The following is a 16548-nucleotide window of genomic DNA, read 5'->3' on the forward strand; positions in this document are numbered from 1 at the left end:
TTTATAGCATCTCCGATCGCTTTAGACTACATTTTGCTATGCAACGGGCCAGAAGGGACAATTAAAATACAATAAAATGCCGCGCTAGATCGCAGGGGTGTGTCACGTCGGCGACCGGCGAAGACAAGACAAGACGATGGCGTCCGAGAGCCACCTCCGCGTCCAGTACGAGTCGCTCCTCAAGGAGAACAAGCAGCTCAAGGGCTCGGTCGAGAAGCTCGAGCGCGAGAACCATGACCTGAAGCGCTCGGTCTATGAGCTCAGCCTCAAGTGCGGCGAGATGCGGCAAGACACGCCAGAAGCTGACGTGTGGCTAGGCTGGATGGCATCGCGCCGAGAAGCGCGCTGGCGACAACGGGCGCTGGCGCCATCGGTTCAGCGAGTGCCACTGGCGACGGCGGACCGGCCGTCTTTCGCATGAACGACCTCTTGGCCAAGGATGCGAGCCAGGAGAACGCCCCGTCGTACCTCGAGAGCATGGCGCAGGGCGGCGACGACGACGATCCGACCGCGCACCAGAACCGCGTGCTCTACCAGAAGTCCGAGCTGCGTGGTCATGGCGGTACGCCACAACGATGCAGACGAGGCGTGACGACGACGCGTCTAGGCGCTGTGTATACGACCAAGTTTTCGCCTTGTGGCCGCCTCCTCGCGTCGGGCTCACTGGATTGCCGCGTACTGCTCTGGGACATCACGACCAAGTTCAACCAGCAGCAGCTGGCGTCCCTCACGCAGCACAACCAACTCATCATCGACATCAGGTGCGTCATCGAGCATGCTCCTCTTGGTGCTGATGGGCGCCAATCTATTAGCTGGTCCAACGACAGCCGCTCGCTGCTCTCGGCGTCGTACGACCACACGGTGAACCTCTGGGACACGGACAAGGGCCAGCTCGTCAACAGTGTCGGCGTCAACGGCCTTGTCCAAACGGTCGCCTTCAACCCTGCTGGTACCTCCACCCATTCCGTGATGTGCCGTCGTCACCATTGCCGTAGACAACGACATGTATTTCATTGGTACGAGCCAGAAGAGCGTCCACGTGCTCGATGTCCGCGCCGGTCTTGCCTCGTACGTTGCTGCATGCAGCCCCGGCATCACATGCTTGTAGCTCGTGGGCCCATGATGCGATGGTCAACTCGCTTTACGTGACGTCCGACGGCCAGCAACTCATCACAGGCGATAGCAAGGTAGGTCGGCTCGCTCTCAAGTGCAAAATCATCATGCAAAACTCGTGCAGGGCTGGGTCAAGACGTGGGACGTGCGTGCGGGCAAGGTCATCGACGACCTCTCGCAGCTCAACGACGACGGGCATCATGCCATCTCGCACGTGCACGCGTCGCCGGCTGGCGATGGCCGCGGAGGCGACGAAGACGGGCGGTACCTCGCTGTCAACAGCTACGACAACCTCTTGCGTGTCTATGATCGGTACACCCTAAATGTCCACATTTGGCTCGTCTCAGATTCTGGTGAACTTCTAGCGGCTCCAAGCTCATTAGCAATACGCAGGGCGTGGACCCGATGCAGCTCAGCTACTTTGTTGCGGGTGCGATGCTGATGCGTGGATGGCCCCACACCGTATACGTTCTGTCCTGATCTAGGCCATAAGAATAAGAACTGGCCGATCAAGAGCTCGTTCTTCCGCGGCGAAGGCAACACGTACAAGCTCTCGCTGCCGTCCAACCGGTTCCCCAAGCGCAAGCTCACGGACGGCGACAACGAAGACCTCGGCTACCAAGACCGGTACCGTCGTGCCGTCGCGGGCCTCGGGTACAATGAATGTGCGTAGCGAACTGCAGGAGAAGCCCGACGAAGTCATGCTGCTCGCGACTGGCAGCGCCGACAACACGATCTACCTTCACGACGTCACGTGCCGCCGCGGCTATGGCCTCAACGGATCCACGAGCCTCCTCCAGCGCCTCGAAGGCCACACGGACCGCGTCTACTCGGTGGACTTTCACCCGAGCGAGCCAATTTTGGCGTCGGCGTCGGCGGATTTTACCGTCAAAATCTGGCTGCCCCGGACGTCGCGCCTGAACAAACCGTCGTAATCCCGTAATTTGATTCTCATGGTCGTATAATTCCGTCGCTCGACCGTCTCAAGGCAGCGAGGTCCATGGCTCCGAGGCCGCGGCGGTCCCGCAGGTAGAAACCCCGCCAATCGCGCTGATTGGTGGAAATACCCATTTATTAAAAACCTTTGCTGGAGCGCGCTATGCATACAAACACCAAGTCAAATGGCATCCGAATTAAACATTGCAAATTAGTGCAGTTTGGAGCTAGAATGATGGTCGAGGTGCATTTCGGAAACTGGCGGATGAGGCGACGGGGCGTGGACCGGCGAGCGCTGGCCTCAACGCTCTGTAGCCGCGAGGTAACTGGGGCGCCGGGCCGGCGCCAGCTCGAGGGCGACGTGACGCAGCTCATGCTGGCGGCGCTGCAGTGCCCCCGCGACAATGTCTTTTTCTGCCAGCAGGACGACGACCTGCAGCCCGTGCCACCGTTCCACATTGCGTTCAGCCAAGAAAAGATGGATGGCACGCTCCTCGCCGTGGCGGACGAAGAAGGCTGCTTGAGCTTCTACGCAACGCACGACCGGAAGGCGCTCTCGACGCACCACCAAGCGCACGAACATGGTACCGACATGCTCGCGTTCCTGAGGGCGCTCAGCAATTACTCATGTAGCGCCGCCCCTCGCCCGCATCGCTGCGCACGAAAATGCGATCTTTGACATGATCTGGTGCAACCGCGATGCGTACATCGCGACCGCGTCCGGGGACCAGCAGATTGGCATCTGGGACGTCGAAACTGGCGCGCACGTCTACCACCTGGCCGGCCACACGATGAGCGTCAAGTGCATCCGCCAGCACCCACTGCACCCGAGCGTCTTTGCCTCTGGCTCGCGCGACGGCAACGTCTTTCTATGGGACATTCGCCTCCCGCCGCCGCCACCGCTCGTTCCAGGCCCGGTCGTGCGGCGGACGGTCCGCCCTTTCACGGGCTGTGCGCGCTGCCACGACTACGAGGTGCCGTCGACCGACAAGCGCAAGAAGCGCCGCGTCTCGGTCGCCAACACGCAGCGCAGCGTCACATGCATCGAGTTTACGGGCGACGGGCACCAGATGATCTCGGCCGGCGCTGTCGACGGGTACCTACATACCCCATCACAAACTACCTCTTCATCCTGCGCTGTAGCCAAGTCAAGTTTTGGGACATCCGCCACCTCTTCCCGCCGTCTGCGTCGACGCCGCCCAAGATACCCCACCATGTTCGGTCGCTCGCCTGCCATGCGCCCAGTGGGCGGCGCTACGGCATCTCGTCGCTGTCGCTCGACCACACGCGGACAAAGCTGCTCGTGAGCGCTGCGAGCAATGAAATTCTCCTCTACGACCTCCTCTCGCATGCGGACGCGCCGGTCGCCAAGTACCATGGCCACCGCAACAGCTCGTTTTACGGTACCACCAAGTTTTCTCTAGGAGGAGTCTTAGCCTCTATCTCTAGTCAAGTCGACGTTTAGCCCGACGTCGCAGTACATTGTGAGCGGGTCCGTGGACCAGCGCGTGTACCTCTGGGACATAGCCAAGCCCGGGCTGCCCGCGCGCGTGCTCCACGGCCACGAAGGCGAAGTGAGCAGCGTCGCTTGGTGCAAGACGGACACGACCAAGCTCGCATCGTGCTCAGACGATGGCACGGTGCGGATCTGGACGATGCCGCCGCCGACGCGCCGGCCCGACGCGACGCCGTGTGGGCGCGGATGCGCGGTCGGCTTCTCCACCGCGTACGAAGCCCCATCAGCGATCGAGTTGCCGCCAGTAGTCGCCGACGACACGGCCTCGGACGAGACCGAGACGACGCCAGCGCCGTCGCCTGTTGTGGCACCGCCCGCCCCGCGCCCGCCACTGACGCTCCATCACTTTTGGCGATGAATGCATCCACTGCCGTATTTACTACGCCCGTGCAACTTGTGGTTTGGCTTGCGCCGAGAGATGCACGCAAGGATGGATCGCATGGGTTGCCTTAGTCCTCGTCGAGACACGAGCATGCACGAGACATAGAGGAAGGGACGCGTTACTGGAGCGCTAGCAAGCTGTCTTCGATGGTGCGAGACGGCGTCGCGTCCTTGATCTGGGAGGGCTTCTCCTTGGGCATGATCGGGTACGACGCGTCCGTCGCGATACCGCACTGGTTGTTCTTGTTGCGCGACATGAGGATGTAGCCTTGCATGCCCCAGCCCTCGCCCCACGAGTTCTTGACGAGCCAAAAGTCCTTGCCCTTGTAGTTGCCGTAGCCGGCGACGGCCACGCCGTGGTCGAGCTCGTCGTCCTTGTTCTTGCAGAGCGGCCACGAGAAGACGCCGTGGCGGTACAGCTGGAACATGAAGCTCGACGCGTCAATGGCCACCGAGATGACACCCGAGCTCGAGGCCGCCGTCTTGAGCGCGTCCTCGTCACCCGACGTAACGTTGGCGTACGCCGTAAAGTGGCCGATCGCTTGGTCGTCCTTGGCGTGGCACACGCCCTTGGACTCCATCGTGTACGGGTACACCGACTCGGGGTCGATCTTGCCGCCATGGTTCTCGATGATCTCAGTGAAGCCGTGGCTCATCTCGCCACCACGGTTGCACGTAGCGGTACCGCCGTCGCAGCAGTCGACGAGCTCTTGCTCCGAGAACGACTCGAGCTTTCCCGTGGTAAGCGCGTAAACGCTCTCCATGGACGCGACGGCCGAGAAAGCCCAGCACGACCCGCACATACCCTGGTTCTTGACAGGCGTAACAACGTTGTGCTCGCGCCAGTCCCAAGCCTCGGGCGCGAATTCATCCGCCGTGTGCGTAAACTTGGCGAGGCCACGCTTGCCCGTGCGCTTGTAGCCCAGGCGGCTCTTGTACTCCTCGTCCGTCAAATCGGCCAGCTCTACAACACCCCTGCATGAGGCCATGGTCCATCGCCGCAGCACGCGCCATACCGTTCAAGCCGAGCGTGAACGTCACTTCGCCCGCGTCGTAGCGCTCGTTGTGCTCCTCGATGCGGCGGAGGTTGGTGCGGAAGGCCTTGAAGCGCTTGGCGAGGAGCGGGTGGTCGTCGCCGTGGACGCGGTACGGCTTCTCATACTCAGCCATGTACTGCACGAAGGCCGTCATGTCCTTGACAGCGGCCATCTCATGGAGGTCATGCGAGCTGCCACGGACGCTCGTCCAGGCGGCCGCCACCAGCGCCGAGGCAAGGAACGCGACTGTCTTCATTCTGCTCAAATCTTCAACTGACCTGCGTGAAGATCCCCAGGCCAGCGTGGGATCTTTTTCAATTCGAGCCGCGGGGTTGGCTAAAATGCAGCTGACAGTCGGCGCCATTGGCTAGATGCCCGAATAAGCGTACGTTTTTAGCCAATAAAAACGGTCGCGTCGTCACCCCACATTCCTTCTCTGTGACCTCATCAGGTTGAAGATCAAATAATTGCTGGTACGAGCCAATAAGAACGCACCATTTAAACATACGGCCATCCAATTGGCCAAAATGTGCAAGCCATATCTTTAGGATGCTCACCTGGGAGCCAGTTGCTTGGCACGTGCCACGGTATCGAGAAGGCAGGAGCTCGAAGGACCTTTGCATGCTGCTGCACATATAAGTATTAAGGATAAAGGCAATGAACGAAGAGCAAGGTGCTCTCTTGCCAGAAGTGATCTCTGAGAGATACATTATAAGCGTACTTTAACGAGACCAAGCAACATGAGTGGATCATTGGCAATCGCACTTTAAGAAATATATGAAACTACATATTTCCCAATCGCACTTCAACAAGACACTCGTACTTTAGAGAGTCGAAAGGCTCTGTCGTGGCCACTTTGCGGCCATGCTTGTCGGGCGCACTTGGAGAGTTGTCGCGCAGTCGGCAAGTCGCAAGCCATTGCAGATCGCGTCGCGTAGCATGTCGTCCGAAGCAGACAAGGCCCGCGCGGCCGCCGAGCCCAAGCCGAACGAGCTGACGATCTTCGACAAGATCATCAACAAGGAGATCCCGGCCAACATCATCTTTGAGAACGACAAGGTCCTCGCCTTCCGCGACATTAGCCCGCAAGCGCCGACGCACGTCCTGGTCATCCCCAAGGTCCGCGCCGGCCTCACGCGCCTCATTCGCGCCGAAGAGAGCCACAAGGAAATCCTCGGCGAGCTGCTCTACACGGCGTCGGTCGTCGCGCGCAATGAGAACCTCGAAGACGGCTACCGCATCGTCATCAACGACGGCAAGAACGGGTGCCAGTCCGTGTACCACTTGCACCTGCACATTATTGGCGGCCGCCCGCTCGGCTGGCCCCCGGGGTAAGCCATTTCGTACTACGTGGTGCACGCACACAGCTCGATTCGGCCATGTAGCATGGCTCTCTCCGCCTTGTAGGCCCTTGTACACACCACCTCAAACAGGGTTAATCTGGTGCCAGTAGTATCAACGTATCGCACAGTCACATCGATACTCGTCTTGCTTGATCCGTGCAGTTCATACTGCCATCGCCAGGCTAGCTCAAGTGAAAGGGCTCCAGCACCAACCCAACATATATAGGTAGTCATCGCGCCCATCGAGCGCTCTGCTACAGCGCAGCCTCTTGGCGTGAGCCGCCGAAAGAAACGAGTGCTCGTGGGCTGGCTAAGAGCTTGGCTGAGTACTCGGCCCTTGGTGTGCTCGAGTAGTTGGCGTGGTCGCTCCACATCACGCAGCAAGGAGTTCGACGCGCGTGCGGCAACAGTTGGCATACCAGCGCGGGGTTGCTACGCCTGCAATGTAGTACTGCTACACTGGCCTACGGTGCCATTAGCTTCTGCAGCGGTGGCGCCATGTAACTCATCCGCCAACGTCGTCGATACCGGCAAGATGGCGACGTCGATTGGTCCGCAAACAAACGGTCCGTCGTTTTTTGGTTCAGCGCGCGTGTCGCACGCCACATTGCCTTTTGCACAACGAAGCATGGTGCTCGTGCTCCGCGACGAGTGCTCGCTCGTGCTCGCGTGGCTCGTCGAGGGCCTCTGCCTCCTCCCCGCGCTCGCACTCACGTCGGCCGAGAACGCGGTCATCGTCTTTGGCGTCTTTGCGCTCGCGTCGGGCGCCGGGCTCCTCCTCAGCTTCTCGTCGACCTGCCGCCACCGGCGCGCGTGCCAGTTTCTCCATGCGGGCTATATTGCCTACATCTTTTACACGCTGCAGCTGCTCTTCGTCACGGTCGTTGGCATGAGCATCTACAACTTTCTGCTGCCGTTTGACGCGGGCGCCGAGTTCCGCTTCTACTGCGCAGAGCTCCACCTGGACAAGAACCTCTCGGGCACGTCGTGCGCGCAGCTTCAAGGCCGCTTGGCGCTTGCGCTCGTCGTCTTGACGCTCGACGCGTGCGTCGGCGTGCTCATGCTCGTGCTCGGGCAGCGCATTGCGCAGAAGCAGCACATTGAGTACACGCGCGTCCAGAAGGAGATTGAGAAGGCCAACCAGTCGCCGAGCCGGAACAGCTTGCTCGGTCACCACGTGTAACTCGGTTGTATTCCATAGACGCTTTTTCCATCATTTCCCAACGTCGACACTCTGCTCGGCAGCACTAACAGCGATGGACACGGGACAGGATAAAGGAGCTCTAGTACGAGGATATGGGCGATGGGCGCGGCGCAGAAGAGTCCAAGGACGCGGGCAGACGCGGAGGATCGCGAGGCAACGCACGACGAGACGTGTCTTCTATTGTCGAGTTGCTTGGCTACAAAATATCAAAACAGAAAGCGCCTCAAGCGCGGTAGCGGCGGATAATACGAGCCACGCGGGGCGTGACCATGAGCGTGACAGCGAAGCGCAGCGGCTCGGTAAACTTGGTCGCGACCCAAGCGATCAAGAACGCACTCGTCTTCGAGTTGACCTCGGGGATGTCGAGGTACTGACCAAGGCCAATGGCGTTGGTCCAATCCATCATGCGGTTCGTCGCCGTGAGAATGTTGAGCGACGACTCGTCGTCGGGCGAGGCCGCGTCGCCCTCCTTGCGCGGAACTTCCTTCTTCGTCGAGAGGACGCCCGTTTCGATCGCCGCGTACATGGAGCCGAGAACAATGCCATAGATCGTCAAGTACGTGCCCACGGCCACAAGGCCATACTGCTTCCAGAGGTCCTTGAAGCGGCCAAAGCTGGTCGGCTTGGCGACGGCGCTGGGCTTGATGGCGCTGCCACTGCTGCAAAAGCGGAGAATTGGGTTCGCAAAGTGCATTGGGCGCGCCAAGGCCATGGGTGCAGACGTCTTCCAAGCATGCAGCGGCCGGGCATGGACGGCGCCGGCGCGGGCCACGCGGGGCACGAGTCGCGTCACAAACATGGGCAGAATACTGGACTGGACGAAAACCACAAAAACGAACGCCGATGATGTCGAAAAAGGCAACCAATCATCGATGTCCAAGTCAGTAATATGCACCAATCACACGCGTTTCTTTTGTATCTTGAACTAGTGTTAGCGAATCTTGCATTGCTGCCATCGCCACAACCGTTGCCCCCCACACACACCACCCTACCTTTGCGCGCGGTGATATCTACAGTCGAGCATGCACCGAGCGTGTAGACGCTGTGGCGCATTCTCAACGAGGACAGTCCATCCTTGTGTGCAGACACGCAGAGAAAGTTCAATATACACTATATTAAACGCATACTATTTCAAAATACGGCTAGAAACACCCACCCACGTGATCGCCGTGGCTTTGGCAACGCGTGCATGGGATTATGACAAGCCCACAGAGACTATTGAAGAGCGCTGTGCTCGTCTTTGAGCTTGAATCACGCAAATGGCCAGTGCTGGATTTTGCCGACCGAGTATCTTGCCTTCAACTGAGACCAAGATGTCGAGCGACCAAGCTGCTACCTTGGCACAAGATATGCTGAGTCTGCAGCACAACAGAGAACGCCCTATATGCTGATCTCTACGTCGCGACATTGGGGCCGACGTTACCGAGCGCGACAGCGTTGGGCCGCTTTCAACGGGCACAAGACCACGTGCAGTGCAGTGCTTTACACAGTGTGAACCCAAATGCGGGGAACCCACCATGAGTGGTGACGGAGCAAGCTGCGCTTGATCTATTGCTCGCGACAAGCCTGTTACATCCACGGTGCTCGTGCACCCACTCATCTCGCCGGCCCAGCTCACACTGCCAAGGTACTACCGTGCACGAGAGGCCTCGTCGACGCAAAGCGTTGACCGGTGGTCCTCGCATTGTGCTTGGGATTGCCTATGAAATGGGTGCGCCATACAAGGTGCAAGTTGGCGCTGACGTGTAGCGAGCAGGTGCGAGCGCTCGACCATATGGGTTTCTAAAATCGGTGGCCAACGCCAGAGCCAGAGAAAACCGAGCAGCGAGAAGACAGCCACGAGGAAGAAATGCAAGACGCTCGATTACCAAGAGGTTGTTAACGGCGCGATGCAAAGTACATGTAGTGCGCGCGGCACTGCACGCGTGGTGCTTGTCGTGGGGGCGTGCGAGTCAATACGAAATGACGTCGCCGCTGTAAAACATGGTGCGCTGAGGTATATCGCGCGGGCTCGAGACGCGGCGCGCATGGGCGCGGCGCTTGCGCTCGTTGATCGCGCGCGGATCAAACTTGGGCACGCAGATAACGTAGACGTCGCCGTCCACGTCCGAATCGGTCTCGGAAGCGTCGTCATCGTCGTTGGGTGGGAGGCTGCGCAGTATCTTGGCCGTCGCCTTGCAGTCGCTCGTGCAGTAGACGCGGTCGTCGTAGGACATGTAGGATGCGGCGCAGTGCGGGCAGCGCGAGAGGCGGCGGCTGAACGAGGCGCGAAGAGGATCCGTGGAGACAGCCATTGCACGGTCTTAGCTGTCGAGCATGCTCGAAAGTTGGAAAATGACCACTCCGATATTTCCGTATTTTTTCTTTTTTCAGAGGATTTGCATGTCCACATCCCCTCTCCCACGCTCGACCCGTGAGGGCCAACAGCCGGCCACGCAAATAGTGTAACTACCAACCCCGGGCACTTGTTCGGCCTGTCGCCGCGCCGTGCGCCGAGTCCTCAAGGTTCGCATGCACCTTCGCTTGCAGAGGCCTCTGCGTCAACGGCAGCGTCAACGGCAGCGGCGCGACACTGGTCCGTCAAAGATCGTGTTGGGAATTCGCTGCGACAAAAGCTGATCGAAGAAACAGCACGCGGCCGAGCACGCGCGACGCGCGCGGCTGTCACCAAGCGCGCTCGCAGTAAAGAGTAGCAGCCACGGACCGACAGCACGACGCTGTGAGTAGCGTCCCAGGTCGCGCCCATCACGTAGCATCTACACTATTTGCGCTGGATACACTATTGCGGGAACATGCAGCGACGGCTCCCGGAACTCGGATATTCCACCGGTTGCTGGTTGCCACATTGAAATTTTGATATGAGAGGCAAACTTGGGATGTGAGCTACTCCTACGTACTAGTAGTAGACGGACGGTGGTCGTATGCGGGATGGGCTCTACGGCGCGTACTCGCGCGTGGCCACGGGGAACGTCATCTCCACGATGCCTTCGATGCCGGCCGTCACCACCTACGCAACGCAGCTTCATGGCATGTCGATCAAGAGCGCGTACGTTGCCCGGCTCGACGGGACCGACGCCTTCCGGTGTGCCCGTGATGATCATATCGCCTTCCTCCAGCGTCATGATGCGGCTAGTAGGAGGCAGCGATGTGTGGGCCCACACCAACACTCACAAAGCCCACCTGATGTGGGACAGGAGGAACGGGATCTTGTGCACCATTTCGCCCGTGTTGACGCGCTGGCGCTCGACGCCATCGACCTTGAGCCAGATCTCCACGTCGTGCGGCGACGGAATCGAGGACGTCGGGACAAAGTCGCTGATCGGCAAGAAGGTGTCGAAGCATTTGGCCGGCGTCCACGGCAAACCGCCCGCCTTGGCCTTGCTCTACGCAGTCACACGATAGATCAAAGAGAGATACGAGTGCACGCTTGGTACCTGCAGGTCGCGCGCTGTCATGTCGATCGCCACGACGTACCCTGCGACGTGCTTCTCCCAGTCCTCCTCACGAATGTCCTTGCCACCCTTGCCAATCACGACACCGAGTTCGACTTCGTGGTGCACCGACCCAATGTGCGCCGGGAGCTCGATCGACTCGCCAGCGCGGGCATAGCACGTCGTCGGCTTGAGGAAGATGACGGGCTCCTTGGGCGCATGCGTCGCGCCCATTTCGCGGGCGTGGGCCTCGTAGTTCTTGCCAATGCCCACGACCTTCTTGCTAGAGATGCCACGTCATATACTTTGTGTTGGCGTCGCCGTCATAGTACCCGACGCGGATCAGCGTGTTGCCGAGGAACTTGGCCATCGCTCGTTTTCAGAAATGGCCTCTTTGTTAGGCAACAAGGCTTTACGGAGTCGGCCGCATTGGCTATGTGCACGCAACGTTCCATATGAATACGTCAAGATGATGCAGGTATCTGCTGTACAATTGTGTGTTTCTAGTCATGACCACATGGTCTAGCGGCACTCCTGTTATAACACTTGCCCGATTTTCTCCGGATACCACGAAATATCAGCGATTCCCAAAATACCGAGATTGCATCTTTGGCGCCACGATGCCATCGCCGCCACCGCTGTCGCGTCGCATGACTGCGATGACGGGCACGCAAGGCGACCACCTTCACGAGACCCAGCGGCGACCGCTTCGATCGTCCGCTTCGTGCATCCTCCTGCGCGAGGTCGACGTGCCAAAGAAACAGAAGAAGCCTCGGACTGCGTCGTCGGCCTTTCTGGGCCTCGACATGAAGCTCGTCGACTTGTGTCGGTCCAACGACGCACTGCGCCGGCGCGTTGCGCACCTCTTTATGACACACGGCGAGTACGCCGACTCGGACGCGGGCGACGACGACGACCTCGAGCTCGTGCCTGGCCGCGCTACCGTGGTCAAACGTAGCAATGAAAATGAGATCCTCGCCTTGCTCCACAAGCAGAATGCGCAAGGTCTCGGCGCAAGTGGCACCGCACTCCACCCGAGCATTCAACGCGCCAAGAGCGACGTGGCGCTGCCAATCGCGATCGACGATGACGTGGCGAAAGCTGTGCAGCACGATATGATCATGACGGTTCCGTCGGTACATCATCGTCATTGCCATTAGTTTAGCCAAAAGGGCAAATGATTCGCAGGTAGCGTGGACAGCCAAGTTTGAAGACGCCTACATGCGTTTCAAGCGCGGGCGTCCAAAAGCCAAGCTCAACTCGGTCCAGGTCTTTCGCTCGTACTTGATGACGCCCGAGTTCCGCGCGCTACATGCAATGACGTACGGCGCCACGCGCTTTCACGAAGACACGACAGGCACATTTGCAAACGACGAGACCGACCACCCGCTTCACCACGGGCTTCAAAAACGGTTTGACAATTTGATGGACTCGACGAATCTCATGACGAGAGTAGACTTAGCAAACTCACGCCGCCGATGCGCTCCTCCTTGGAGCTATCGCTCTCAAACCACATGCTAGAAAACTTTGACCACCTTCTCGACATGTATACGTCGGCGCGCCGGGACTTTCTCGCACAAATGACACAGTGCGGGAAACGCCAGCGCCACGCGGCGCGGCAGCTCAAAGAGGCCAAGCAGCGCCTCGAGTCGCGCCGCGCCGACGTCAAGAAGGACGTTGCCAAAACACGTGCGATGCTCGGACACCGCGTCATCGCCGCCCGTCTCCATACGCCGCGGGACCCCGCGCACATTGAAGGCAGTGACAAGCACGCTGTGACGATGATTGTGTCCGCCTCCAAGCGCGCCGCCGCCAAGTCGTGGAAAAAGATCAAGGAGGCAGAAAAGTGCAATGTCGCGAGGAGCCTCCAGCTCTCGATCGAGTACGCCAAGACAACAACGATCGAAGGCGGCGGCCTTCCGACGCGCGCCCTCTGCCTCAAGTACTCGCTATCGAATGACGTATTTCCATGATCAATGGGAGCTAGGCAGCAGCGCGCACTCACACACCACATCGTGTACATCCAGCGCTTGTACCGCGGGCACATGGCGCGCCGCTACGTCTACTCGCTCAAGTGGCTCTTCTTCATGTGGCGCCACCTCTTTTTTCCGTCCACGGTGCTCCCAAAGGACTCGGTGTACGGCTTTATGCACATTGACGACTTTGAAGCGAGTTTCGAGTACTTTTACTACCAGTCGTACGGCCTACGAGAAATGAGATGTTGACGCTAAGTTTGTCATGCGCAGGAACGCCGAGCGCGTCTATATGGCGGGCTTTGCGCTCACCGTGCCGCCGTCCCGCCTCGGCGGACAGTTTGTCGAGTACCATCGTTTCAAGCGGTAGACAGATACAATTGTCGATTGTCTGGGATAGATCGTCGTAGGTACTGGCTGCGCTTCATGTATCGCGCGTCTGGGCCCGCCGACATGGTGCGCTTTGTGCAGTTTGTGCGCAACCGCGAAGCCATTATCCACTCGATTGAGATCCAGGTAGACTGCCACGTCATCACATTGCACTTCAAGGTCGTACACACCCGGATGCTATAACGTTATCGTAGAGACAAGAGCACAGCGAGGCGCGCACCTCGACGCTGAGCTACCTGACGCAGATTGACGACTTCAAGAAACTCAACTACACCAAGCGCCGCGACGACCACGCGCACCTCAAGTACCGCACCGACTTGGCGGTACAAACCGACGAACACCGGTCGCTGACGCTGCGTGCACGGCGCGCGCTGCTCCCGTCCTATCAACAACGCGCAAAAGGCTGGGCGCTCCTCCGCCACATTGTCACGGGCAACGCGGCGCGAAGCTTCAAAGTCCATTCGTTTCGCGGTGTCGTCGTCCAAGTCGCCGAGGTCGAGGGTCTCACGCAACATAAGAATATGCTGCTCGACTTGCCCGCACCCGCCGAGTCGTTGTCGCCAGTGCGCCGCGTCGCCCGGCGGCGCGCCAGCGTCGTCTCGTCCGTCTTCGACGTCGACCCTGCAGTGCTTGACGCTGCTCTGGGCTCGCGTCATCCGGGTCCGAGCAACCGATTTGAGCGGCATCTGAAGCGCCTGGGCATACTCGCCAACGACGCGGTAGTGCTCTGCGGCTACTACACGGCCGTGGGTCTCAACGACATTGGCGATGATGCGCCGCCACCGCTTTGCGTGTCGCGGCTGGGGCGCATGAAGCATCTGCACGGCTGCACGAGCATTCCCGACCTCCTAACCAAGCAGGGCGAGCGCCACGCGGGGTTTGCGCACCTGTTTACGGCGTTTGAAGCCGCTTGCGCCGCCGACGTGCCCGAGAACGTCGCGGTCTTGGCGAGCTTGAAGAGCTACTTGAACGACTCGATGGAGCTTTTAACGTTTGTGCGGCAGCAGCTCGCGGCGCTGCGCCCGCCAAAGCCTGTCGTGGGGGCCGCGATGATTGCGCTGCAGCGAACCAAGCGCATCGAGTGCTACAACAAGCTCCTCGAGCAGTTGGACACAAATGTCCGCGCCGTGCTCGACAGCATGGACCGCACCAACGCCAACGACGACGACGAAGACGACTCGATTACCGCGTGACGCGCGCGACACGACGCAGAGGAATTAAGAAATTCATCCGCCGGGTTGTCTATGGTCGCCTTTTTCCGAGACAAGTGCTGACGCCAGAGACGCGCCAAGGGCAATTTGATCTCCAAAGATGCGCAGATCTGCGTGGTGTTGTCCAACGCGAGTGTACGTCGCGCGTCAGAATCATCACATCACTGTCGTCGAGCGACCAGCAATGTCGTATGGTCGTTAGCTATGTACGCTACAAGGCTAAAGCTGAGCTCTAGAAGCTCTGAAGCTGCTCTAGCTGCTAGCTTGAGCTGCTTCCAGTAGGTACGGTGCATAAAGTACAGGTAGCTCGTGCCGCAGGTTCCGAGTGTCCATGGATGCCAGTCCGAGAGGTCCGAGAGGCTGCGATGGCGCCAAGCAGCGTCTTCGTGCGAAGTTGAAGCCAGGGCGCCGCCAAACCGGTCGACCAGTATATCAGTGCGATCCTAGCATTGCAACCGAGACGCCCAACACCTCGCGACCATCTCGCCCCACGAGTTCGCACCGCGGGTCAACGCCGGACCAAGCGTGCGACACCGCCAGCTGGCGATCATGTTCTTGTGGCGGCCACATCCTGACAGTCGCGTATAATATGCTAGAGGTTGGCTGCTGGTATATACTTTCTAGAGTCTCTGAGTACCTCTCTTTTCTAATATTTGACGGGCCTTGGCTAAAAAAAGAGCGCTGGATTTTAATGTCGCATTTTTTTCTTTTCACCAAACTGCATACATTTTGCGAGTCAGAATTGCATTCGAAAAATAATCTCGGAATAGAATGGCCGCGACAGCGTGGCCAGTTGGATTTAAATTAAGCAGCTGGGCGCGATTACCAAACCGATTCTCTGGCGCTAAAATGGAGTCCCAGTTCCGCTTTCGCTTCATCGAGCCAAAGCAACCTCCGCGCAAGCGACCTCCCTGAACACCACCACCACCAGCACCACCACCAGCATGAGTGACTCTGATGTCGAAACGAGCGTCCATGGCGGCGTCTACCACCGCGGCAACTTTGAGTACAACGGCGAAGGCATGATCATCGGCTTTGCCACCGAGCGCAAGGACAGCTCCGACCTGAGCCCGACCTGTGGCAAGCGCAAGCTCCGGTGTGGCAACTGCGGCTGCAGGACACACAAGACGGTCGACTGCGCGTTCCTCACCGACTCGGAAAAGTCGTCCAGCGACGACGCGCCGCTCGAGTGAACCGGCCACGCCTAACTTATAGCTACTTTAACTTTATTACCTACTTCTCCTGTACTTTTGCAGCGTGTTTGCCTCTTGGCCGTGGAGATCGTCGGCGTCAGCATACTGTAGTGTCCGGCGCGAACAGATCTTATTCCTACTGGTACGTAGGAGGCGGGGTGCTCGGTGACCACCGAGTCTGCCGTTCAAGAGCCTCCGGTATCCGGTCGTGTTTTTGTCGCTGGGTCGAGGGTGCTGCAGACGTGGCGACCGGTCCTGGATGATTGACACGTCATCTCCATCAACCTGACGACGATGTACTCTTCGGACCTTGCCGCTCCATCCAGCGGCGCCTTGTTTATCTAACGACGGCATGGTGTTTGAGAAAAGATGGGAACGAGGAACACGAATGAACGGTGCGCGATTTCCGCTGAAGCTAGTCGGGTGGTTTGCGAGCCGCGCCTCTACTAGCTTACTAGAAGAGGACATTTTATTTGTCCGTCGATGCAGCATGGGAAGGCGTCCCGTTCGAAGCCGCGAGCTACAGTGTTCAAAGAAACGAGGTCGGTGTTGACGACACGTTGCAAAATCTGAAATTCCGAAATTCTAGAAGCGCGCCGTACCACGTGGCGTCGGATCGCACACGTCTCTGCGGCCAGATTTCGATCAAAGAGTACAGAATTAGTCCATTGTTGGTCTGAGCTAACCATCTTCTATGGACGCGTCGCCAAGAAATGTGAAAGCGACGCGCTGGGTTCGACTCCAGCCAGCGCGTGCACCAGCGGCGCGCCCATCAAATTCATATGACGACGTTCATTGGTCAGCTAACTTGACATGAAGC

The 16548-nt window shown here is 59.0% G+C and overlaps 10 protein-coding genes across 10 annotated transcripts; 6 read left to right on the forward strand and 4 right to left on the reverse strand.

Moving 5' to 3' along the window:
- Positions 1-136: 136 nt before the first annotated feature.
- Positions 137-2048, forward strand: SDRG_00135 (hypothetical protein; the record flags this gene model as incomplete). Its single annotated transcript, XM_008605600.1, has 9 exons — positions 137-309; positions 384-761; positions 813-949; positions 996-1068; positions 1109-1187; positions 1238-1425; positions 1479-1543; positions 1599-1740; positions 1787-2048. 9 exons carry the CDS (start codon positions 137-139, stop codon positions 2046-2048), a joined length of 1497 nt encoding a protein of 498 aa, XP_008603822.1.
- A 259-nt stretch (positions 2049-2307) lies between these two features.
- On the forward strand, positions 2308-3957 carry SDRG_00136 (hypothetical protein). Its single transcript, XM_008605601.1, has 4 exons — positions 2308-2633; positions 2683-3145; positions 3193-3452; positions 3499-3957. Exons 1-4 carry the CDS (start codon positions 2315-2317, stop codon positions 3921-3923), a joined length of 1467 nt encoding a protein of 488 aa, XP_008603823.1. The 5' UTR covers positions 2308-2314; the 3' UTR covers positions 3924-3957.
- A 108-nt stretch (positions 3958-4065) lies between these two features.
- On the reverse strand, positions 4066-5239 carry SDRG_00137 (hypothetical protein; the record flags this gene model as incomplete). Its single annotated transcript, XM_008605602.1, has 2 exons — positions 4066-4910; positions 4963-5239. 2 exons carry the CDS (start codon positions 5237-5239, stop codon positions 4066-4068), a joined length of 1122 nt encoding a protein of 373 aa, XP_008603824.1.
- A 577-nt stretch (positions 5240-5816) lies between these two features.
- SDRG_00138 (hit-like protein) lies at positions 5817-6568 on the forward strand. The gene has a single exon (XM_008605603.1). The coding sequence runs from the start codon at positions 5848-5850 to the stop codon at positions 6316-6318; it is 471 nt and encodes a 156-aa protein (XP_008603825.1). The 5' UTR covers positions 5817-5847; the 3' UTR covers positions 6319-6568.
- A 345-nt stretch (positions 6569-6913) lies between these two features.
- On the forward strand, positions 6914-7550 carry SDRG_00139 (hypothetical protein). Its single transcript, XM_008605604.1, has one exon. The coding sequence runs from the start codon at positions 6955-6957 to the stop codon at positions 7507-7509; it is 555 nt and encodes a 184-aa protein (XP_008603826.1). The 5' UTR covers positions 6914-6954; the 3' UTR covers positions 7510-7550.
- Positions 7551-7753: 203 nt separating this feature from the next.
- Positions 7754-8329, reverse strand: SDRG_00140 (hypothetical protein; the record flags this gene model as incomplete). The annotated part of the gene is made up of 1 exon (XM_008605605.1): positions 7754-8329. The coding sequence occupies one exon, from the start codon at positions 8327-8329 to the stop codon at positions 7754-7756; it is 576 nt and encodes a 191-aa protein (XP_008603827.1).
- A 1153-nt stretch (positions 8330-9482) lies between these two features.
- SDRG_00141 (hypothetical protein) lies at positions 9483-9824 on the reverse strand (the record flags this gene model as incomplete). The annotated part of the gene is made up of 1 exon (XM_008605606.1): positions 9483-9824. One exon carries the CDS (start codon positions 9822-9824, stop codon positions 9483-9485), a length of 342 nt encoding a protein of 113 aa, XP_008603828.1.
- A 480-nt stretch (positions 9825-10304) lies between these two features.
- SDRG_00142 (hypothetical protein) lies at positions 10305-11348 on the reverse strand. Its single transcript, XM_008605607.1, has 5 exons — positions 11294-11348; positions 10965-11244; positions 10711-10913; positions 10581-10659; positions 10305-10537 (listed from the first exon to the last, which is right to left on the reverse strand). The coding sequence occupies exons 1-5, from the start codon at positions 11329-11331 to the stop codon at positions 10466-10468; spliced, it is 672 nt and encodes a 223-aa protein (XP_008603829.1). The 5' UTR covers positions 11332-11348; the 3' UTR covers positions 10305-10465.
- Positions 11349-11557: 209 nt separating this feature from the next.
- Positions 11558-14573, forward strand: SDRG_00143 (hypothetical protein). The gene is made up of 7 exons (XM_008605608.1): positions 11558-12097; positions 12150-12373; positions 12418-12903; positions 12949-13158; positions 13208-13300; positions 13345-13450; positions 13519-14573. The coding sequence occupies exons 1-7, from the start codon at positions 11582-11584 to the stop codon at positions 14515-14517; spliced, it is 2634 nt and encodes an 877-aa protein (XP_008603830.1). The 5' UTR covers positions 11558-11581; the 3' UTR covers positions 14518-14573.
- A 776-nt stretch (positions 14574-15349) lies between these two features.
- On the forward strand, positions 15350-15790 carry SDRG_00144 (hypothetical protein). Its single transcript, XM_008605609.1, has one exon. The coding sequence runs from the start codon at positions 15480-15482 to the stop codon at positions 15726-15728; it is 249 nt and encodes an 82-aa protein (XP_008603831.1). The 5' UTR covers positions 15350-15479; the 3' UTR covers positions 15729-15790.
- The last annotated feature ends 758 nt before the right edge of the window (positions 15791-16548 follow it).

The sequence above is a fragment of the Saprolegnia diclina genome (genome assembly GCF_000281045.1).
Source record: "Saprolegnia diclina VS20 unplaced genomic scaffold supercont1.1, whole genome shotgun sequence".
Taxonomy (NCBI): domain Eukaryota; phylum Oomycota; class Saprolegniomycetes; order Saprolegniales; family Saprolegniaceae; genus Saprolegnia; species Saprolegnia diclina.

Bases quoted from the DNA above. Each gene is read 5' to 3' on its own strand.
- SDRG_00136 (XM_008605601.1), top strand. From the start codon at position 2,315: ATGAGGCGACGGGGCGTGGACCGGCGAGCGCTGGCCTCAACGCTCTGT. The intron at 2,634-2,682 runs GTACCGACATGC...TTACTCATGTAG, and splicing joins CCACCAAGCGCACGAACATG to CGCCGCCCCTCGCCCGCATC. The intron at 3,146-3,192 runs GTACCTACATAC...CCTGCGCTGTAG, and splicing joins TCGGCCGGCGCTGTCGACGG to CCAAGTCAAGTTTTGGGACA.
- SDRG_00138 (XM_008605603.1), top strand. From the start codon at position 5,848: ATGCTTGTCGGGCGCACTTGGAGAGTTGTCGCGCAGTCGGCAAGTCGC.
- SDRG_00143 (XM_008605608.1), top strand. From the start codon at position 11,582: ATGCCATCGCCGCCACCGCTGTCGCGTCGCATGACTGCGATGACGGGC. The intron at 12,098-12,149 runs GTACATCATCGT...AATGATTCGCAG, and splicing joins TGATCATGACGGTTCCGTCG to GTAGCGTGGACAGCCAAGTT. The intron at 12,904-12,948 runs GTACTCGCTATC...AATGGGAGCTAG, and splicing joins ACGCGCGCCCTCTGCCTCAA to GCAGCAGCGCGCACTCACAC.
- SDRG_00144 (XM_008605609.1), top strand. From the start codon at position 15,480: ATGAGTGACTCTGATGTCGAAACGAGCGTCCATGGCGGCGTCTACCAC.
- SDRG_00139 (XM_008605604.1), top strand. From the start codon at position 6,955: ATGGTGCTCGTGCTCCGCGACGAGTGCTCGCTCGTGCTCGCGTGGCTC.
- SDRG_00142 (XM_008605607.1), bottom strand. From the start codon at position 11,331: ATGGCCAAGTTCCTCGGCAACACGCTGATCCGCGTCGG. The intron at 10,914-10,964 runs GTACCAAGCGTG...GTGACTGCGTAG, and splicing joins TGACAGCGCGCGACCTGCAG to AGCAAGGCCAAGGCGGGCGG. The intron at 10,538-10,580 runs GTACGCGCTCTT...TGCGTTGCGTAG, and splicing joins GTCCCGTCGAGCCGGGCAAC to GTGGTGACGGCCGGCATCGA.